At 35.9% G+C, this 24753-nt stretch overlaps 1 protein-coding gene across 1 annotated transcript in view; it reads right to left on the bottom strand.

Moving 5' to 3' along the window:
- The window catches only part of CTNNA3 (catenin alpha 3), a 1315594-nt gene that overhangs the window by 428381 nt on the left and 862460 nt on the right, over positions 1 to 24753 (bottom strand). The window contains exon 11 of the mRNA XM_059662570.1: positions 3300 to 3456. Coding sequence (XP_059518553.1) covers positions 3300 to 3456 — 157 coding nt within the window. The remainder of the gene's footprint in view (positions 1 to 3299; positions 3457 to 24753) is intronic.

Here is a 24753-nt window from a genome sequence, read left to right as displayed (position 1 = left end):
ATGAAATAATGAAGTCTAAGAATATTTTCTGACTAATTTTAAGCTGTCATTTGGTCGATATTTTAATGTGGAGAGCCGGTGTGTTGAGAATCCACAATTTTTTATAACTGACTCAGGAGAAATAGAAGTCTTTTAGGGATCCTTATTGAGTATTTCCATCTACTGAAAGAAAGCCCATGAAAAAGAAATTTATAAAATTTGAAAACATAATATTTTTCTAGGTAATTCACAATTTAGATGCTCTATGAACTAACTTGTTTATTGTTCTACCTGGAAAATTGCAGAACCAGATGTCTGTGAATACAAACAACATGTGATAAAAGATCATTATAAAGTAGCACCAGAAAAGTCATTCACTGCTGATCACATCTGCAACTTTTTCTAAGAAAATCTGCACCTCACAAAAGCTACCAGATTAGGGCAGCCCCCATCACAGAAATTTGAACTATCATTAGCCAAGTGAAAGAAAGGTAACCCACCCATTGGTTGGCCTATGGTCTTAGACTTAGGACTTCTAGCCTGGTCCTAAGGATCTAGCCTTAGAACTAAAAAGATATTTGGACCCAGCTATATTCTTTCTTATGTATTTGACTGGGAAGATTTTGAGAGAAGATGCCATTATCTGTAGGAACAGATGTTGAAAAGTAATGATGTAACAAAAAACACCACTGGAGCTCATGCTAACTACAAGGTAAGCTAATGAAGGCACAGAAATCTGATAAAGCAGTGGATGCCACTCAGTGTTTGTGACAAACATATTCTGTTATTTAGTCAACAGCCATTTTTCCCTTCTTATCTGCAGATAAAACTTTTGATGTTGTTTGTATAGTAAGTGATTAGTCAGGAAGGTTGAATTATGACTGGTATAAGCCCAGTGGTCTGCTAGAATCTGTTTATACCAGGTCACAAGAGCTGTTTTTATGTACTTCTTCCCAATTCAGAGTTCAATGACATCACATTGGTAGCTTGATAATTGTCAACGTGGCAGTATTTATGCCACAGAAATCAGCAAATGCTACAAATTAGGATACCACTCTCTCTGGTCCCCAGTCATGTGGGTTAACCATGTATCAGCAGTGTAAGGCCATCATGGGAAACACATTTGCTTTTGCTAGTGATTGGTCCAGGAGAAGGTACAGGACGAATCAATAACAAGTATGGGAAAGTCTTATGGAAGGCATCTAGGAACGATTTCTTTCTTGACAGGTTCAAGCCAACAACCTGCTTTTCTTCCTGTTTTAGGTAGATTGTGTAATGCTCTGAGGTATAATGCTTTGAGATTCAACCATGAGGGAAGCTCAATAGAATCCAGAGAGGCCTACATAGGTCATTAATAACCTTAAACCACTACCAACTTGAGCACCCAAAAAACAGCACAGTAGAAACAGTCCACCCCAGTATAGAAAATAGTGGTGTGCATCTCTGTAGAGAATTTAAAACAATAATGAAACAACTACATATTAATCCATTTCTTATTACTCCCTGTACAAACAATTCTAAATAATGTTAGTGATAAGATACTCCCCCACATACCTGGATTATTCCGACCCAAGTTTTCTGTTATCCTAGGGCTAGTAAGTCTAGAATCAACTACCTAAAACATCTAGTTAGATAAAAGGAAGGTTTTTATTCTTTAAGCAACTTGCATATGCATTTTCTGTTACATGCAGGCAAAATATTCTAAAACACTGAAGGTGTTTATGGAAAGTAGCACACCATGAAGGTTGCTAGGTCAGGTGAATCCAGCACTGGAAAGCAAAACCATGGGTTCCTGCTCTAAGGACCCAAGGAGTAACTTAGACCCCGGCCTCTCTACTTATGCAAGACCTGGCCAATCACGGTTCTTGTTCTTGTGTGTTCAGGAGGGTCTCCCTGTTGCGCCATCAGTAAACCAATAAAAGTGCCTTTACACCAAGTAGCATCAGCAGGTTCCTTTCATTGTAACCAAAAGAACTACCTGAAATAAAGAACCTAGCACTGAACAGCTCAATTGCAAAAGACTGCCCTAATATAAAATGTTGAATGGATTCACATTGCAAATAGACAAAAATATGCTTAACATAGCATGTTCATAATAATAAATTACAATTTATCTAAATGCTAACAAAAGGAGAAAAAATGAATTATTTTTGATGTTATATACTAATGTGGTAAAATTCAGCCAAATATTATGTGTAAAAAGGCAAATAATTATATATATATATATATATATATATATATATATATATATATATATATAGATGGACATAAATCAGATACCAGTGGTTGTTATTTCTGAATAGGGGAACAAAGGATGTTAATATTTTCTCCCATACATTTTCTATTATTTGCAAAGTTTTTCACACTACAGAAATAAAACCAATTTTAAAATAATTAACACACATTTTCTTTTCATTATGGAATCTTGAAAACACACTAGGTTTCTAAAACTACTGTTCAGGGTGAATATATATACACAGTTAAAGTAACGAGTTCAACAAGTTAGACAAAATACATTGGGAAACTTTAAAAAGATAAAATGATGTTAGAAATTCCTAAGAATTTGGTTTGTAAAAAAGCATGTTATCACATTTCAAGGAAATCTCTTTCTCAAATAAATGTATAATTTATTTTAAGGAGAGACTTAATTTTTATGAGAATTTAAAAAAAAAACTAAAAAGCCTTTAGTTATTTGCTGTTAGAACAGTATAGTCAAACCTGAGTTATGTTTCTGAGAATATGGCTTTATGAGAGCAATTCCACAAGCCTGTGGTGAGAATTGTCCTGATGAGAATCACCTGGGCTTGGCCTCTCTGTTCCTGATGTAGTCAGATGTTTAAACTAGCTTATTTGATCCTTTACATCACCATTATTCAAACATATACACTGGTAGTTGAAGTACACATTGTGTATCAAACAAATATATATGTAATTTATATATATATATATATATATATATATATATATATATATATATATATATATATATTTCTGAGTGTAGAAATATTTTGGTTGGAAAAGAAATGCAGGGAAATTAAGACATACCAATATTTTAAAGAAGAGAAACTGATGATTTATTTGAAAAAAACAGGATATGCCTAAGATTTCCACCTACTATTTTTAATTATGCTTTGCTCAAGAATAGAAGTTCCTTTTAGGATCACAAGGCATGAGACTTATTACTAAGAATAGAGCATACGTAGCAGCACTTGGCAATAAGAACGCCTCATTATATTGCATAAAATTAATTAGACGGAGTATTTTTCTGGTTCAGAAAATTGACTAGAGCAAATGTATAAATTAAAAAATCAAAAACATACCAGATACAGCAAGGAAGTCATCAATGCTTGTAATGTCATCTACAGCTTCTGTGAGGACATGGATGTGATTCTCCCACGTGCACTTGTACATTTCCATGGTTTTTTTGACCACTTGACTTTTGGGTCTCGCAGCCAAAGCAAGTGCAGCATTAATAACCTGTAAAGATGTGGAATGTTCACATAGTGATGTCTTTGGGAACAGTTATTCTTAAGAAGATAGGTACATTCAATTTTAGCAACAGGAAAAATGCTAAAATGTCCTCACAGGTAACTCCCTTTTTGCTTTTGGTAATTGTTTTCTTTTCTTTTGACAATAATTTAATTACTTTTGGAACTATTTATTACCTGCCAGTGCATTAAGAACTACAAAAGATACAAAGATAATTGATATCTGCCTTTAAGGGATTTGTATATTCCTCAACGGGAAGGGCGACATGTAATTATAACTCTATTCTGTATGTAGTACATATCATGAGTACAAATAATGGTTTTATAGTCTTTAGAGAACAGAGTTCACCTTCAGCAGAAAGAGTAAGAGCTCTGACTTCCTTGAGGACTTGTTGAATTTTCACAGGAGATGGTCATTATTTATTCATTTGTTCATTCATGTGTCAGTCAATATTTCAAATACATTTTGAGTGTCTTTTATGTATCCAGCACTGTTTCAAGTTTTAGAGATATGGTAATGAACAAGATACAGGCAAAAATCATTGTCTTGATGAACTTTATATTACAGTCAATTATCAAGTTGAACAAATGAAAGAGATGGTCTGTTAGATGGCTATAAGAACTTAATAAAAAACAGAGCAGAGAGAGGGATAAGGAGTAGAGTGGTGGTTAAGGTAAGAAGTTTGCAATTTTAGCAAAATTGAAATGGAAATTTAAGTAAAATCACTGGTGAGAAGGAATGCTGGGACAGGGAAGTAGCAAGATTCAAAAGGTTAGAAAACAGGGGACATGCTGTGATATTGGGAAGCAGTCCCTCCTAGAGCCTGTAGGAGTCCCTGACTGTCTACTCCAGACTGTGGTCTTATTTGAAAGGCACTGGAGGGTCATGTGGACTTTTTAGCACTTTACTCAGAATTACACTTTAGGAAAATTAATTTGGCATAGAAGGCTACGGCAGTAGGTGATAGAAGTAGGTTAAAAAAAGACGGCACTGCAATGGTGGAGGCAATCAAAAGGCGTTGATGGGACTTGCAGTTAACTAAAGGAGGATGAGAGCAGGTTAATTATTGCCAAAAATATCATGCAGGTGTTAATTATTTTGTGTGTGTAACTGATTTTTTCAGATTTTCTATAGTGGATATGTTTTAGCTGTACACTCAGAATAAATGAAGTTATTCTTCAAAGAGAGATGATTACTAAGGCCTCTCCATGACTAATGGAGAGGTGGGAGAGTTTTTGTTTGTTTGTTTGTTTGTTTGTTTGTTTGTTTGTTTGTTTTTGTCTGTCTGTTTGTTTGTTTGTTTGTTTTTGTCAGTAAGGGGAGTAGAGCCAGATGTGTGCAATTGTTTTGGAGGATAGCATTGCTGAGGGGTACTAGATGTTGACTTTGAAATGACTCTTGGCTCTCCATACAAATTACATAGAGAGCAATCGGAGAACTGAAATTGGAGCTCATAAAAACGTTGTCTCTGCACTGGATACTAATGACATCACAATGAAGATGATGCCACCATAGTTTCTAAGACAGGCCACAATCTAGTAGAACAGTCAAGGGGAAAACAGGCAAATGCAACATCCCAGTGGTTCTTATAAAGCTGGCCTGGATCAGAATCACCTGGAGAGGTTGTGAAAACACAGCATAAATGAAGCCACACCCTAGTTTCTCAGTCCAGTCACCTCGCGGCTTGATAATTTGCCCTTATAGCAAGCTCCCAGAAGATAGGGATGCCACTGGTGGGCCTCCTGCCCTGAAACCCACTGCAGCATATAATACATGCTATAACATACGGGCTATTGTAAAAGGAAACGCAGGATACCCTGTAATACATGGGAGAGGTACCCAGCTCCGTGAGGAAAGATGCCCCGATGTACTGAAATTTGAAAAACAAGTAGACATTAGTATAAGGTGATATCCTTTTGGGAAGGAACAATAGCACATGAGATGACCCAGAAATGAGATAGAGAATAACCTCACCTGCTGGGAAATGTTTAGCAGAAAGGCCATAGGATTAGAGTTGGAAGAAAATCAAAGGATACAATGGGCAGAGGGAGGAGAAAAACACCTTTGCAAAGTATCCACAAAGTGGAAGTGATAGAGATGAGAAAAAGAACCATCACAAAGGAGGTAGAAAACTGAGATATTAAAGATCAATATGAGAAAGAAGTTTTTCAAAAGGTCAAATGTAGTAGAATCAAGAATAATGAGAACTAAAAATTGCTTTTGAAATTGGAAAACAGGCCTCATTAGTGTAGCAGAATGTTGGACACAGGATTCAAATTTCACCACCATAACATGGAAACAATAAAAATAATATTTTTCTAGTAAGTAACCTAAAGGCTGAACTTTACTTAAATGACTTCCAACAAATTATTGGGGGTAGAGGAAGGGAAACATTTGTGGCTTGAAAATATTAATTGATCTTATTTCATTTTTATGAAAGAGCACATGAAATTCTAAGAAAACACACACTACTCTGAGGAATAACTGCTGTACAGTATGCCTTGATTTCAGCTTTAGAGTTTTATTAACCCATTAGCTTACAGTGTAGGCTTGTGTATATTGCAAGGCTCTGGTCTCTGGTGTTTAATTTTCCTTGCAATTAAACAACTGTGCACACATGTGGCTGTGTTGAAATTCACAGGGAGGCATACTTTTAAAGTGGTCCTGGTGAAGAACCTTTAGTGGGGACAAGGCGACATGAATATAAGACAGGCTATATTTTTAAAGGACATTTGCAGTTCTGCTGCTGATCCAGCTTATCTGATTCAACATCGTACACTATGATAAAACTCTATCCTACCTGGTTCTCCTGATATTTAGCTTGAATCTAAAAGCAGACAAAATTCTGAAGATAAGCTAGCCCTGTTTAAAGGAGAAGAAAATCTTCATCCCAATGCCACACTCCTGGAATTTTTTCTATATATCTAGAGGGAGGGGGGAAAAAATGACCATTCCTCAATCCCCTTCAGGCTAAACAGGACTGACATGAGTTGTATTGCTTTCTGAGGCATTTTTATTTACATTACTAGAGGCCCGGTGCACAAATTCGTGCACAGATGGGGTCCAGCCTGCCCGTCCTGATCAGGGTCGATCGGGCCAGCCAGGATGAGGGGATGTGGGAGGTTGGCCAGCTGGCCCCGCCCCTGATCAGGGTAGCGGGTTGCCTATGGGGGACCAGGCTGGTTGGGAGAGGGGCCGCAAGAGATTGGTGGGCCAACCCCACCCCCGATCAGGGTGTGGGGGAGCCAATCGGGAATGAGAGTGGTTGTGGGAAGGGGCCGTCCCCACCCCCTGGTCAAATTCCCAGTTGAACTCCTGGTGGAGGGGACAATTTGCATATTAGGTATTTATTATACAAGATGGTTGAGATGCGTACATGACCCTGTGAATCACCTGGTCAATCATTTCGCCTTTGAGACAGTGTCTTTATACTTCAGAATTTTATTACATCTTAACTAGACAATTTTAATAGTCTTTTAAATAGTTTCCTTTTAAATAGTTTCCTAGCTCTAGTCCCTACAGAAAAGGCTTTATTTATTTGTTTATTTATTTATTTATTTATTTATTTATTTATTTTTTTTTAAATGGGATTTTGTCAAGCAAGTAAGGAGAGCAAAGGATTTGAGCAAGATTATAGCAACAGGACATGGAACCCAAAGATCTGCTGAGACCTCTACTGGGTTCCTTCCTCTTTGTGTCTGGCTTCTGCTCTCCCAACTTTTCCTGCCCGTGCTCACTGATAAAGGCTGTGTTTGCTGCTGCTTCTCTCTCCGACTGGTCTCCATTTCTCCTTCCTCACAGAGGCCTGTTCAAACTAGCTCCTATCAGCCTTGGTGCCTGGGGACATTAGGCCCCCCTGGTGGAAGCCCGCCTCGTTTCAGCAGGTCCCATTCTACCTCCTTCAGGCTTCCTACCCTTTCTACTGGGACATGGGACAAAGGCCTCAGCATACTTTAGGCTAAGCTCCTTGCCATTAAAAAAATTATTTTTCAGTTACAGTTTGCATTCAATATCACTTTGAGTTGTTATATTAAATCAGAACATTTTTATTACATCATGCCTTCACTTGCTGTGGGAAACTCTCAATCCTCTAAACTTGATTCAGAATATCTAGGATTTTTAGTCTGTCTCTCTAGACTTTGTAAAACGTTGGTATTTGTCAACATTTAAAAATTAGTAACTAGTTATCATTTATTTTTGCATTCTAAATACTCACTATTATTTTCTAAAGAAAGGCCCTCAAAATTGTATGGACTTTCGGTCCCACATAGCCTGGTTTGCCACAGTCAAACCATGTATTTTTCATAAAAAGCTACCTATTGTCTGAAATGATAAAATGAACATGGATTACACTGCAATATTTTATCTAAACTTGGTCTCGATAACAAGGCTTTGACTTTGCTTCCTTAGAGAAAATAGCACTACCAGATAAAGAGGTCTTTTTAAACATTCTATAGTACTTCATCCTTTTTGAAGACAAGCTACTCCTTCCATCCTTTCTTTTGGTGATATATATATATATATATATATATATTTCACTTCTGAAATTTGGTTGAAAATAGTAAAATAGTGTAGTAATCATAGGACTAACATTATTGAGAGCTTGAAATTTTCCAGGCATGGTTTCTAAGTATTTGATTTGCATTAAAACTTTTAATCCAAAGAGAAAAGCCCTTTCAGTATTCTCATTTCACCAGTCAGACAATGGAGGCCAAAAAAAAAAAAAAAAAAAAAAAAAGACTGAATAATTTGTGCAAAGTTATAGAAGGAACTCTAGATTAGAAGCCAAGGGGCTTAAGTTAGAGGTTTAGTTTGCTTCAGACTGGTTTTATGTCCACAGCAAAGTCATATCAACTCTTTCATTTCCCCAGAAGTTATAGGTATGTGTGCTCTGGGGAGAGGGATCAGGGCCCGAGTTATGTGATCCCTCTCAGGTTCCTTCAGATATGAACATCCAAATTTTTTAAATTATTATTAAAAATATTGGGTGACCTTGGTTAATAAGATTATATAAATTTCAGGTGTATAATTCTATATATCGCATTTTGTGCTCATCACTCAAAATATAGCCTCCTTCTGTCACCTTATATTTGACCCCTTTTACTGTCTTCAACGTCCACCCCCCCCCCACCCCTATGGTAAATACTATACTGTTTTCTACATCAAACTAAAAAGCTTCTGCACAGCAAAAGAAACTATCAACAAAGCAAAAAGGCAACCAAGAGCATGGGAGGAGATATTTGCTACAATACCTCTAATAAGGGGCTAACATCCAGAATATATAAAGAACTCATACCATTCAGCAACAAAATAAAAATACAAACAATCCAGTTAAAAAATGGGCAGAAGCCGAAGCCGGTTTGGCTCAGTGGATAGAGCGTCGGCTTGTGGACTGAAAGGTCCCAGGTTCGATTCCGGTCAAGGGCATGTACCTGGGTTGCGGGCACATCCCCAGTAGGAGATGTGCAGGAGGCAGCTGATCGATGTTTCTCTCTCATCGATGTTTCTAACTCTCTATCTCTCTCCCTTCCTCTCTGTAAAAAATCAATAAAATATATTAAAAAAAAAAAATTTAATTAAAAAAAAAATGGGCAGAAAATCAGACACTTTTCCCAAGAAGATATACAAATAGAAAACAGATATATGAAAAGATGCTCAGTTTCACCAGTTATAAGGGAACATACAGATTTAATACTATCATCTGATATATGTACTTCTTCTCTTGAGAGATTTCTGAAAATAATTACTTAAGAAGTGAAAATAAATCTATGTAACTTAATTTTTCCTGGGATATTTTAATATTGGCATTGATACAAATAATCTTTAAAATCTTAGTTAATATAACAAAAGCACTTTGAGGATTAAAAAGATGAGTTATGTGTAAGTACCTATAGGTCTGATTACCTCAGTGTCATGGCATGGAGAGAAAATTAAAATAACTAGATATATGATACCTCCAATACAGCTAAGCTAATATGTGAGGGGAATTTATAGGATATCCATTTCAGAGAAACACTTCAATGATTTTGGAATTGTAGCAATTCCATGCTAATGACGTCGGATTCAATGCTTCCATTCTGTGCATTTCTTTCTTAGTTGTTGAAATGTTGCCTTATTACCAAATGTTTCTCACTTTCTGTGGTGGTTTTTCCATATTTCCTTAGTTTTTACAATCTTTTCCTTGTTGTGTTCTCTCATATTAAACAGTGGGGCCTTGACTTACGAGTGTCACGACTAACGAGTTTTTCGAGATATGAGCCGTCCCTCGGCCGATTCTTTGCTTTGAGTTGCGAGCTAAAATTCGGGTTATGAGCCAGCTTCAGATACCCCACTGCCAGTTGGCGCAGCGAATGTCACAGTGAACGCCACAACATCAGCCCAGCATCACGTGTCTCACTGTTTCACTTTAATGATTTGACATATGAGTAATTTGAGTTATAAGCCCCATCACAGAACGAATTAAACTCGTAAGTCAAGGCCCCACTGTACTTAATTTATGAGAAATCATCCTTGCATTTTAATAGGAAGCTATGCAATATTTGTCATCATGAATCTCCATAGTCATATCTTTACATTAAACTAGAGATCCGGTGAACGAATTCGTGCATGGGTGGGGCCCCTCAGCCTGGCCAGGGATCGGGGCTGATGCGGGGGGGGGGGGCAGCTGGTGGGGGGAGGCACCACAGGAGGTTGGCCAGAATAGGGGGAAGGACTGAGGGAGGTTAGACGGCTGAAGGGAGGAACCATTTGGTTGCTCGGTCGCTTAGGCTTTTATATATATAGACAGTGTGGACACATGATTTGCCATGGACTCCCACAGCTTTAGATAGTTAATCACACTGCATTCAACTTTGGCCTCACCAGGTTGTAATCTCCTTACTCCATAAAGGGATGATCCCTGCAGGATAGGTTTACTCACACTAGAACTTCTCATGAGGCTTTATCTTGCCTTTGGATACACGTATAAGAAACTGAAATAACCTGCTCTAGGGGTCAAAGTAATTTTTAAACAGGGAAGGAGCAAAGTTGATTGCTGGGAGTATATGGCTTTGAAAGCCATATATGTTTATTTTATACTAGAGGCCCGGTGCACATATTCAGGCATAGGTGGGGTCCCTTGGCCTGGCCTGCAGGGATGAGGCTGAAACCAGCTCTCCTACATCCTCCGAGGGGTCCTGGATTGTGAGAGGGTGGTTCTCAGGTGACACACCCTGGAATTGGGCTCCCTCATCTCTGGCTCCAGGTATGTCACCCGCCGAGAGCCACAGCTGCCAAGTTACTGCAGCTCTGCAGCTCCTGCATTGAGCGTCTGCCCCTTGGTGGTCAGTGCACGTCATAGCTACCAGCTAGTTGTCCAGTTGACAAGTTGTGTGTATATATATATATATATATATATATATATATATATATATATATATAAATTCTAATATGAGCTTTCGTATCTCTTCATCCATACTGCTAGAGAAAAGAAGAAAAATTCAACCTATGATTATTTAGGTCATGGAACATGTAATAAAGAGCAAAAATAAAACTCTCCAGAAGATCTTTAAAAAACAATAATTTCACATAAAAATCAAATGATTTTCTTTTCATTTATACTAATTATTAGGATAGGACAACATATTAAATCAAATAAGTAAAAGAGTAATTAAAAGAATATCAAATAAATTGTTTGGCATAATAAAATTATCAATAAGTAGGTTTTGTAGATAAATTAAAATGGTATTTGGGTCAGATCCAGCTTTTAATCCAGCTTCATTACTTATTAATTTTGTGTGATTGTAGACAAATTGCTTCCTCTCTGAGCCTTAATTTCTTTATCTGTGATAGCTATAAAAATGTTTATTGCAAAGGTTGTTGGCAGATTTTAATTAGATTAGGTAATTAAAACAACTAATACTTGCCTAGCCAGGATTAGAAATTTTATGAATATTTGCTTCATGCAAATACTTTGGAAAAAGTGCAAAGAATACTTAGGAAATCTAACCAATATATACACAAATAAATGTACACCAAGAATTTACAATTTTGATAGGCTCAACAATCACTTTGATATGCTAATTATGAAAATGTGCCTTGGTTAAAAATATATGAACATAAGGAAAACAGAATCTACAAAAACACTATATTTTTGTAATTTATCTGTAACATAAAACTAAAGAGAAAATTTGACATAAAAGAGAAAAAATTCTGAAACCAATAATATATATGACATTTTAAGGTATTAGAAAATACTTTAATGTCCGATGATGAAAAAGCAGAAACAACATAGATTTTTTGATCCATTATAATCTGCCATTGAGGAATTTAATAAGTTTAGAATTTGGAGTAGAAAAAAATATGGACTATCTTCCAAATTATTTGAGTTCAAGAAGAGGAATTAAAAATTAATTTGATATCATTGCCAAATTAATAAATTCCCTTTTTGAAAACAGACATTTTATGTAAGAAGCATCTGCAAAGTTCACTTTTATGTAACATCCAATTTTATACAAAGTAAAGGCAAAATGCAAGTTATTTATTAACTGCCAAAATGTGTTTTAAAATAAGAAGTTGGCAAAGGTAAAAACAAAACAAAAACATATATTTGCAATGTCTGAATGCTTGGAATTAGATATTTTCTCCATATATTTGGAATTTCTGAAGATTCAGCATGGTTTTATCTAAAACCATGAGGTAAAAGGAATTCATGTAACTTTAGAAAATTTAACTTTTTTTTAAATCTTCAACCAAGGATATTTTTTTTCCATTGATTTCTAGAGATAGTGGAAAGAAGGAAGGAGGGAGGGAGAGAGAGACAAAAAACCATAGATGTGAGAGAGACACATCAATTAGTTGTCTCCAGCATACGCCCCTAACAGGACTTGGAAATCTACAACCAACTTATGTGCCCTTGATCAGAAATTGAACCTGGGACAACAATGTTCTAACCACTTAGCAATCCAGCCAGGGCAGGTTTAACATTGTCAATTAATATTTACTATGTTCCTACTGTTTATCTAAGGTAGAAAACGTTAGACAAGATAAACTCAGAAAAAAATTATTTCAAGGGTGTTGATAGGGAACTACATGCACAAATATTCAATATAGGCTAACAAGTAGACATAAATCCAGACCACATAAGCAATGTTATCTCTCAGCTTCCAAGATCTATTAAGAAGATATAGGGTATAGAGTACAAATTGTGTTGAAATAGTCAAAGATGAGTTGCTCTGTCCCCCTTTTCTCATTGCTTTGTTGTTCCTGTTTTTAATAATATATTTTAATTTATTTCAAAGAGAGGAAGGGAGGGGGGGAGAAAGAAACATCAATGATGAGAGAGAATGAACAATCAGCTGCCTCCTGCATGCCCCTACTGGAGATTGAGCCTGAAACCTGGGCATATGCCCTGACAGGGAATCCAACCAGTATCTCCTGGTTCATGGGTTGATGCTCAACCACTGAGCACCATCGGCTGGGTCTTTCTCATTCCTTTTGTTCTCTCTCTCCCTCCCTCCCTAATGGGTTCCTAGAAGAGAAATATTCTTCATGTGCTTTACCCAGTACTTTGACTTCTAGGATGCTAGGTCCACTGCTCCAACCTTACTGTATGTGAACTTTATCTTCCAATGGGACAAATGAAGTAGTTCTAACTCCGCTCCTACCTACTCCATACAAACTGACATTTCCTAATCACAAATTTCAGGAATCTCCCATTTCTCTCTTTATTTTAGGATAAATGCATAAGTACTTAGCATGGCTGTAAACCCTAAAATATTTGACACCTGTTTATCTCTCTCAGCATCAGTTCCCCTAACTTTCTATTCTTCTTCCTTTCATCTATGCTGAGAATGAAATAGTGTTGCCTTTCTTAAATTAGAAGATTTGACTACAGCTCAGGCAACTCAATCTTTGTATCTTTTTTTTACATTTGGAATATAATGGCAAGCCTATAGAATTTTTTCAAACTAAATAGTAAAGTATGCTGGGAGTGATTTGAAAACATAAATGAACTATACAAACCTAAGGTATTATTATACCAAAAATTCTTCCCTGATATTTTTAATTAAGAGTCAGGGTATTGAGGAAAATGCCACTTTCATTCTGGAAATAGAAGGTAAAATAATCATGTTTCCCCGTCAAGTAATTCTTAGCATTATCACTTATAATGTACTGCTACCTTGGAGAAGATTACTTCTTGGTCACACAGATTTTTAAAGTTTTGGATATTTATTTCACTCTCTACAACCCAGAGTCCCTAATTGCTGAAGCACATTCTCTGCTGTTGCAAAATGCCCCAGCAATGCACTACTTATTTTCACAATTACATATTGAAGAAGCAATGACCTACATTCAGGGGAACTCTTTTTGTGAGTTTGCTTCTTAAGGAAAACAAACAAATAATCTGAATTCTCAGTTACAAATGAGTTGATTGATAGATACTGCCCTAGGAAGAAATAATGATATTACACAAAGGAAAATAGCCCCTATTTGCTGAATGCAGACCTGAAATTCTTAATTTTAAAGTCCTATTATTTTGTGCTGGGCCGGCTCGAGCCATAACGTGCATAGTAAAAGATAAATAAGGCTGTGGTTTTTAATTACAGACTTGAATACACTGGGCTATGTATAGAACTCAGGAATAAAATACTACTGATTCCTGGGGGTTGGACTCTAAATTAGATTGAGTAGTAGGACACAAAACTAAGGACAGGGGGACATTTTCTCCGGTGACAGACCAACAATGGCTTTTAGCAGCTGCAGAGCCCATGGAGAAGCTCGTGTCATTTTATGTAATGGATTAGGCAGAACTGGATGCTCTCCATGATGCAGGCCAAGAGAAATTCATGTGATGACTGAGTTTTCTGACATAAGAGACACTGTGCTTCCTTCTGATTTTCCAGCCTTATTTCCAACTCTCGGGGTGAGAGATGGAAGGGAGAGGTCTATATTACTTCATACTCAGCTAAGGCTACGGATGCAATGAAAGCAAGATTAGAGGGATAATTACATGCAGAATTCATAGACTTATGACTGGTTGAATGTGAGGGATAAGAATCCAGAAGGAATCAAGAATAGTTCCAAAGTCTCTGGCTAGAGTTACTCAATTAATGGTGGTTCAGTGATAGAAATAAAGACTTAGAAGACATGGTTTAGGGGAGCAAAATTATCAGTCGCAAAAGACCGAGATTAAATTACAAGCAAAGCATTTTATGTGGGACTCAATTTTTACCAAAAAAAAAGAGACTCAGATGAAATTTCAAAGTATGGGTAGCTCATTTAGTTGTGTGTGGCAGATTCTTTTTTTCTTTTGTAGAAATTGTCTCCACTTTCCAAATAATGTGAGTGGTTTCTTTAGTTTGACAAATGGTCCTAAAAAAGCATTTACAACATATGAGGAAAATGTAGCAATCATCTCCTATACAAACCTGGTCAGTAACTTAAAGCATAGAAACCAATAGTCCACAGTAGTAAGAAAGAATGGAATTGGGACCCCAGTCACAAAGAGCAGACCACATCTTTGAGTCAAAGGGTGTAGATTTCACTTACATTGAAAGTTTAATATTCTTTTATTTTACCTAAAGGTGAAATTTTATTTTTTTAATTTTACACACTAGAGGCCCGGTGCACAAATTTGTGCACGGGTGAGGTCGGCCGACCTGCCCTGATGTGGGCCTATCAGGGCTGGGCTGGCAGGTGTCGGGGAGGGAACATGGGAGGTTGGCTGGTCAGTCCCGCCCCTGATGGGGGGGCCATTTGGGAGCAGGACTAGCTGGGGGAAGGGGCTGCAGACAGTTGGCTGGCCGACCCTGCCCCTGATCTGGGTGGGGAGGACCATCAGGGGCGGGGCCTCTCGGGGGGAGGGGCTGCAGGAAGCTGAGGGGGGCTGGTCAGGCCCTGATCAGGCCAGTTGGCCACTGCAGTGTGCTTCATAGTGACCTGTCATTCCGTCATTTCAGTTGCTTGGCTTTTACATAGATAGATGATAGATGATAGAAAGATAGAAAGATAGATAGATAGATAGATAGATAGATATAGATTATATAACTTATTATATTTTTAGTTTTTATTTTTTCAGTTGTAGTTTACATTCAATATTACTCTGTATTAGTTTCAGTTGCACATCAAAGTGGCTAGAAAATTGGGTACTTTACAGAGTGGTCTCCCTGCTGCTTCAAATACCCATCCAGCCCCATTCGTGGTTATCATGATATTATTACTGCATGTGTTCCATATGCTGTAGTCTACCTCTCTGTGACTATTCCATAACTACTAATTGTACTGTCTACTCCCTTCACCCTTTTCACCCAGTTCTTGCCCCCCATTCTTGAATGCTAAGGCAAAACTGGCGATAACACAGAACCCAGTCCATACACTGGTTTTATTAAGTTTGGAAGATCTTCCATTGAAATTAAGACTTTGCTTTATTTATCTTTATGTGAGATAAACTCCAGGCAAACTTTTGTGTTCCCCATTTTTTCCATTTTCACAGTGCTTTCAAAATGGAACATTTTCTATGATTTTATTAAAATCACCAAAAAAGATTACTATTCTCCTCAAAGCCAAAAACAAACAAACAAAAAAATACAACAAACAAAACACACACACACACACACACACACACACACACACAGAAAAGAGAACACCATGTTCTTAGGTCGTTCTCTAGAAGCCTTTTACTGTACTCATAGGGCAAAAGCGGTAATTCATTTCTCAGGTCATATCACAAAGTCAACCATCCTTCAGGAAACCAACCACTGATATCTTTTTTTAACATTAGATAACACACCCCAAAGGGTGTGAAGACACCCATGTTCCCATTGACTCAATAAATTCCTCACTGGTTACCCTTTAGCGACATGCATTTTAATTTTTCCCCTTCCTCTTCATTTAATTTATCTGTATAAGAGAACAGAGTAAGGCAGACCAGCTCAGTGGTCAAAGAAATACCTTTGCTATAAAAGTCAGAAGCCCCAATTTGAGCACGTTCAGGATAGTGGCCTTAGAAATGTTAGGGTAATTGGCCAATATGAACTTAAAATAGGTAGACTTGGTATTTCTGGGGGAAATATGTCTCCAGAGCTTATTGCTTATAAATCTGTTGTGTCTGGACCTGTCGACTTTGAGCTTGAGTAGCCCTTCCTATGGCACATTTTATGAACGGGGTTGTGTTGCAGCTAACACATCCAAAAGGAAAGTGCTTGCTTTTCTGAGAGTTCAACTTGAGTGCTTCCAGAACAGACACAGGACTCCACTGAATGAGGCATTTGAGACAGTATTGATGAACCTGTTAAATAATTATCAAAATGTCACTTGCCTATGGGACTGGATAGACTACTCATGGAAAGAATAAAGAAAACCGCTGACTTGAAGCTTCCTGTCGACAGGAGCTGCTGTGGCTTTAAGGAAAAGAGAAATGTGTTCTGTCACAATACTGTTCGAAGGTAAACAAAATCCATCCCAGCTAGTGTTTAGCTGGGTAGGGAAGGAGCACGTGTAGAGACAGTTACTGCACTTCACTCTTTCGGCTTAACCTGTTTGGATTATTGTGGATTGTTTTTTTTCTAGATCTATTATTTTATTATTCCTCAACTTAACTTATCAGTTTTATTTGTTGCTCACTTTATCTAACTAACTAGTCTTGTAGAGTAGGGCTTTCCTTGCAGTAAGATGGGGTATGATAAACTACTACTGTTACCACCGTGGGCACTGTCGGCATAATTATATTACCTCATAACCTGTGCAAAACCTGTTGCTTCAAGTGTCACAGGCTGACTAGTACCACGGGCATCACCTGGGAGCTTGATAGATAAACAGAATTTCAGGTTCCATCCAGACCTACTTAATCAAACTCTGCATTTTACCAAGATCCCCAGGTCCTTCATAGGTACCTTAACTACTTAAAAGCACCAATCTAAAGGATTAAAATGACTTCTTTAAAATCCCTATAATAGTTCCTGGTTGATGTTTAATAAATACTTCCTTTCCTTACCTACTAACTCAGTAGATGGACTAACCCATTTTCTCTCCATCTTAGAAAGCTACCCTCCTTTATTTTTATTTGTTATTATCATCAAAAAGAAGAAGAAGAAAGAAACAGTATCATCACAAATACTAGTAACAAAAATAAGCATTAAATACCTACTTTTTTTAAAACACTGGGATATATATACAAGCCATGATCCCTGAATTAGAATGTATCATCTGTTTTGGATGAGAGGACATTTATATAAAAACTTAAATGTGAGGAGTCTATGAAAACAACATTAAATTTCTGTCTGTTGGTGAATAACAGCATCACTACAAAATGACTGGGTGGCTGGAATCTTTGGAGTGGTCTCACTCATACAGGTTATCTGTTTTCCATGAAATTCACTTGGGTAATTTCTAGCTTAGAGGAAATCACAGCCCAGAAAGTTAGATGATCATCTTTGAGATCAGCAGAAACTGAGATACAAGAGAGGACTATTGAGTCCTGATTTAAAGAGACATGCCACATGTTACTTTGGGCAGAAAACAAGATCCAAATTGCAAGTGATTAGCATAGATGTTCTTGAGTCGTTTCTCACATGAACAGTTGTAGGTGAGCGTGAGTGGCAGTAACTTTAGGTTTGTTTTCCTTTAAAATAATTCTTAAAAACACAACAGAGACAACCACCTAGTATAAGGGTATCTGGAATTTGGAAGAGCCAGAATTGGATCTAGGTGGGAGCTGATGGGCAAAGAGCTGCATTCCAAGTTCTAGTCCATCCATTGATAAGCCTGTGCTCATCTTTCATATACCTTTCAAAATTATGTGAAATTAGAAATTATTTCTTTTCAGGCTTTATCTTTTCAGGTGAATGGTTCTAACACACAAATTCTTGTGATTATTTTCCTTTATTTTATATATCCATTTTTTAAAATCAAAGTGTAACAATTAGGTTTACATGAAATATTGACAGCATATGCTAGCCTGAGCTGCTGTTTTCCTTCTCACAACCCCCGCCCCAACAAACCTTAATAATCACCAACGTTTTTTAACCCATTTGTTAAAAATCAATCCAATGATTTCCATGGGGAATCTGCAATGATGCTCACGTTCCTCTTTGTTATTATTTCCTGTCCAAATTTCAACCCAAATGAATCTCAAAAGGGTAATACTGACTAAAAGAAGCCAGGCATAGAACTTTATATTTTCATAAATTTCAGAAGCAGGTAAAACTCTAGTGTTTAGAAATGCGTACTTATGTGGTAAAACTATAAAGAAAAATAAGGATACATGGATGGATACGTCATAGTAATAATCTATTTCTCAACTTGGCCATTGTTTATGATGATTTTAAAGCTACACATTGTTTTACATGTATTGTTATTTTGCCTTATTTCACTATATAAGGGCTTAAAAGAAGAAAAGGATATACTACCCATCATCTCTAATACTTTTTCCCTCAATATTTAAGATGCATATCTAGATGCATTGTGTTGTCATTGTGTAAGAGGCCTACACCATAGTATGATTAATTACAGGAACAAGAGCCATCATCTTCTTTGCTTTTATCTAGAAGATAATGCCTTGTTACATAAATCTTTTCCCAAACCAGTAGAAGGGCAATAGGACACTGTTGATTTATTTCATCCTCGACAGTTTTAAAATAATGAAAAGTCCACTATATATATATTCTCTTTATATAAGATGCAAGGAAATTCTTAATATTATTTAACAATGCAATTTGAGATATTTTGCTAAACTTTCTTGTGATAGCTTTCTGTTTACTGTGGACTTTAGATAAAAACAAAAATAAACACAATTATCTCTAAGATCCGTGGTCGGCAAACTGCGACTCCGAGCCACATGCGGCTCTTTGGCCCCTTGAGTGTGGCTCTTCCTAAGCCTTACGAGTACCCTAATTAAGTTAATAACAATGTACCTACCTATATAGTTAAGTTTAAAAAATTTGGCTCTCAAAAGAAATTTCAATCGTTGTACTGTTGATATTTGGCTCTGTTGAGTAATGAGTTTGCCGACCACTGTCTAAGATAGAAATTCAATGTTGACTTCATTTTTCCTGAGATGGTAGCTTATTCATTCATTTAATGCAGGGAATATTTAAGAGAATTATTAGTTTGAACCTATAATATACTATTAAAATATGACAGATGTTTCTTATATTTTCTATAAAAGTAATTCCAGTTTATTTTTATTAAAATTCACTTCTGGCTTGATTTTTGCATCACATACTCAAACAATTATTGAAATAGAAAATGGACCAAAGTGACATTTATAGTCTCAGTAACCAAGTTTGCTTGCGTTGATTAGTTATCCTTTCCTACTCCTGTGAAATACGGTCTCATCAAGCTTTAGGAAATGTTCAACATCAAGTCTTAAGTAATGATCTCCTATGTTAGAGGAAAGGGGATTTTATAGGTTAATAATAGAACAAAAGAGGAAAGACAAGGAAGCTGGCCACTTGCTGAGAGTGTAATTCTTGGATCATATGCACTTTTCACTTTAGAAGACAATGCCAAAATGTCACTAAACTGTCCCTGCCAATTTAAACTCCCAACAATATATGAGTATTCTTGATATTCAACATCTTCAACAATTCTTGCTTATTGCCAGTCTTGTTTTTACAGTATTTTAAAAAGTTTCTGATATTAGAAGTATGCTAGCCTCACTTGGGCAGTCATCCTTCCCTCTCCATTAAAAAATATATATTTTATTTTATTTTTGTACTGATTTCAGAGAGAAAGGAAGAGGGAGAGAGAAATAGAAACATCAATGATGAGAGAGAATCATTGGCTGGCTGCCTCCTGCACATCCCACATTGGGGATTGAGCCCACAACCCAGGCATGTGCCCTGACTGGGAATCGAACTGTAACCTCCTGATTCATAGGTCAATGCTCAACCACTGAACCATGCTGGCCAAGTATCTCCTCCCCCCCCCCCCCTACCTCACTCTGTGCGGTTGAGTGACAGTTACCACTGGCACAGTCCCAGGACAAAGGATGCACTCAAGGGTTTTCTTTCAGACCAGCTACCAAATCCTGGCCCCACTCACTGCCTAGGGGGGAACTTCCTTTTTTTTTTTTAAACCTTTGTATATGATTTGTGTTATTTCTTCAAGAATGTTTAATATAATTTACCAGTGAAAACATCTAGACCAATAGAATCTTTAGTAATAACCCCTCTTTTATTCCTAATAGTGATAATCTATATTCCCTCTCTTTTTCCTGATTAGGTTAGCTAGAGTTTCGTTAATTTTGTTTATATTTAACAGCTTCCAATAATGCGCTGTTGGCTTTCTTTATCATCTGTTTGTTTTTTATTTCATTGATATCTACTTTATCTTATTTCATTTTATCTACTTACATCAACATAATTACTTCCTCTTTTTTAAGGCAGAATCTTAGGTCATTAATTTAGGTTGTTTTCCTTTTCTAATATAAGCATGTAAAACTATAAATTTTCCTCTGAGTATGAGTTTAGCTACATCCATCAAATTGTGATAAGCTTATTTTCACTGTCATTCAGTTAAAAATATTTTCTGAGTATCAAATTATGTCTTCACTTGCATTATTTCAAAGTGTGTTATTTAATATTTAGATATTTAAATCTTCCTTGATATCTTATTGTCATTGATTGTCAGAGAATTCACTTTGTATGGTATTGATAATTTTTTTAATATTTTGAGATATTTATGGACTAGTATAGGGCCTAATTTGGTGAATATGCCATAAACATGTGAAAAGAATATGTATTCTCCAGTTATATGTAGTTTTCCAAATTAGATAAAGGTTGTTGACAGTAAAGGTATTTTATTGATTTTTGTCTAAATGTTCTATTGTTAAAATAGTGATATTAAAATTTACCGTTATAATTATGGAATTGCCTGTAAGTTCTGTCAATTTATGCTTCATGTACTTGAGAACTATTATTAGGCCCATATATTTTTATAATTGTTATGTATTCCTGATGTCCCTTTCATTATTATGGAACATTCCTCTTTATCTCTAGTAGTACACTTTGCCTTGAAGTCCACTTTATTGATACTAACTGTGTGCTCAATCCTCTTGTATTTAAAGATTTCATGTTTATCATTTTTCATTTGCTGACTTTCAATTTATTTGTGTTTTTCTATTTGAAGTAGCTTATAGTAAGAGCATGCTTTATTTTATCAGCTCTGACATTCTCTATTCTTTAATCAGAGTGTTTATGTAAAGAGCCAGCAAAAAATGGCCACAGCCAAGCCACCTAATTTTCAAAATATAATTTTAAATTGGACACAGCCATGATCTTTTATTTATATACTAGTGCCCTGGTGCATGGATTCATACACATTGAAAGGAAATTAATTACAAAGTGGCCAGCAGGGTGGGACTAGGCAAGACAGGCCAGACATGCCCTGGAGCCAACCTCCCTCCAAGTCCCACTACACCTGGGGCTGCACCGCACTCGAAGGTCATCTACGGAGTGAGCGGGGTCCCTCTGGCAGGTGGGGTCCCTTGGCCTGGCCTGTGGGGATTGGGCCGAAACTGGCTCTCCGACATCCCCTAGGGGGTCCTGGATTGCAAGAGGGCGGTCCTCGGGTGACGCATGCTGGAATCAGGCTCCCTCTTCTCTGGTTCCAGGTGCGTCACCCAAGAACCTCCACTGCCAAGTCACTGAAGCTCGGCAGCTCCTGCATTGAGTGCCTGCCCCCGGTAGTCAGCGCACGTCATAGTTACTGGTCGGACCATCTGCCCACTAGTGGTCATTGCATGTCATAGCTACTGGTGGGACAGTCACTTAGGCTTTTATATATATAGTTCAGTGATGGCGAACCTTTTGAGCACGGTGTGTCAGCATTTTGAAAAACCCTAACTTTACTCCGGTGCCATGTCACATATAGAAATTTTTTGATATTTGCAACCATAGTAAAACAAAGAATTATATTTTTGATACTGATTTTATATATGTAAATGCCATTTAACAAAGAAAAACCAACCAAAAAAATGAGTTCGTGTGTCACCTCTGACACACATGTCATAGGTTCGCCATCACTGATATAGTCTAAGGCTGCTTATATGTGCAATAGCAAAGTAGAATAGTTGAGACATAGACCATATAGCTCTCAAAAATATAATATTCACTGTTTGTCTCTTTAAGAGAAGTTTGCCAATCTCTAGCTTAGACTATTAGTATTCAATGTAATTATTGATATGATTGTTTTAGGTCTACCATTTTATTAATTTGTTGTTATTCCTCTTTTCTCACTTCCCTGCTTACTTTTAAATTATTTAAATATTTTTAGGTTATCATAATTTGTATCTATTGGCCTTTTGGCTATAACTTTTTGAATAATTATTATTTGAAATTCTTATTATTATTGTTATTTTAATGGTTACTACAATATGCCTATTTAACCTTTCATGGTCTACTAAGAGCTCATATTGTATCACTTCACGTAAACTGTAGATATATGGGTACTTTACTAGTATAAACCCTTTTGTCCCACTGAATTTTAGGTTTTACTTATTGTATTAATTGCATTTATGTACATTGAACACAACAGGAGCAAATGAAAATATTCCTTTCTTAAATGAATTTAAGCAGAAACATTATTATTATTTATATTTAGCCTTTCTTTTGTTCTATCTTTATTCTAAAGTTCAAAGTATTAATTTATGATCATTCTCCTTCCTTTAGACTTTTATTTTCCTTTTTAGAACAGGTCTAGCTAGTGACTAATTTTCTTAATTTTTATTTTTCAAAATATTAACAATGAATATTTTCAATGTACATAAAATTTGGTATGACAGTTCTATTCTTTAAACACTTTAAAATATTTAAAATGTTCCACTCTCTTCTGTCTTCCATTGTTTCTAATAAAAAATCCTCAAGTATGCAAATAGCTGTGTCCCAGTTTGTAATGTGTCATTTTTCTCTAGCTGTTTTAAATATTTTTCTTCATCTCTGGATTTTAGCAGTTTGATTCTGACTTGTTTAGATATGTTTTCGTTGAGGTTACCTGTTTGGTTTTGCTGAACTTAAATCTATAAACTTATTACTTTCATAAACTTTTTAAAGTTTTAGGCCATTATTTCTTCAACTATTTTTCTGCCAGAATCTCTTCCATTTCTCCTTCTTGGATTACAATGGCACATTTGTAAAACCTTTTGTTATCATAACAGAAATCCTACAATTTTAAATTCTAACCTATATATTATAGATATTCTATTTTATGGTAAAGTTTGTGTAATAGTGGTTTTTTATCATTTTTAAAGTAATGAAAGAAATCACCAATAAAACCATCTGAGCTATCAGAGCTGGAGTTTTCATTGCAGAGAATTTTGTTAATTGCAAATTCAATGTTGTTAATGCACAAGTTTTCATATTTTAATTGCTTCTTATTTCAGCATTAAAAGCTGTATTTTTCCTAAAATATGTCTACATCATCAAAACTTTATATTTATCAATATTAAATTGTTCATAACATTTTCTTACTATATTTTTAATTTTTAAGACCAATAATGATGTTTCCTTTATGTCCCTGACATAGTGTTGATTTCTGAAATCTATTATTCTGAATCAGTTTCCTTGGAGGTTTATCAATTTTATCAGTCTTTTTAACAAAGAACTTTAGTTTTGTTGATTTCATATATGTTTCCATTTCATATTTTTTGCTCTTATCTTTATTATTTCTCCACTGCAAATGTGTGTCCATGTCTTTTGCTATTGTTAACTTCTTAGATTGATGCTTACTTATTTTCTGTTACTCTTCTATCAACTGGAAAATTTTCATTACTAGTTTCTTATTATTTTCTAATTTCCATTGTGATTTATTCTTTGACATATTTATTTAAAAATGAATTGATTAATATTTAAATATATTGATTTTTTTGTAATGGTAATGATGACTAGCTTAATTTCATTGTAGGCATGTAAACTATAGTGTATATTTTCAAACCTTTGAAATTTAATGAGACTCACTTTATGTCCAAGAAAATATACAATTTTAAAGTGTGCTCAAATAGAATTGTCTTTGAAAGAAATACGCTTAGTTTTTCATCTTTACTAAACATTCAGCTTTAGAATATCTTGATTATCAGATTATAATATAAAAATATTTCTTTTACTTTACTTTTTCCTGTTATCAATATTGAGATGGTTTTATTTGATTCATTTACATCTGGTGATTAACCTACTGAAGAAATAGTCATTAATATAACATTGGCTAGAAGTGGAATCTATCCATGTTTTCATTTATATATATATGCATATACATATATATATATATAAACATAAAAATTATTATGACTTCTGAAGCCAATTATACCTTTTA

This window comes from Myotis daubentonii, chromosome 13 (assembly GCF_963259705.1).
Source record: "Myotis daubentonii chromosome 13, mMyoDau2.1, whole genome shotgun sequence".
Lineage (NCBI taxonomy): Eukaryota > Metazoa > Chordata > Mammalia > Chiroptera > Vespertilionidae > Myotis > Myotis daubentonii.
This window is presented reverse-complemented; position numbering and strand designations above follow the sequence as displayed.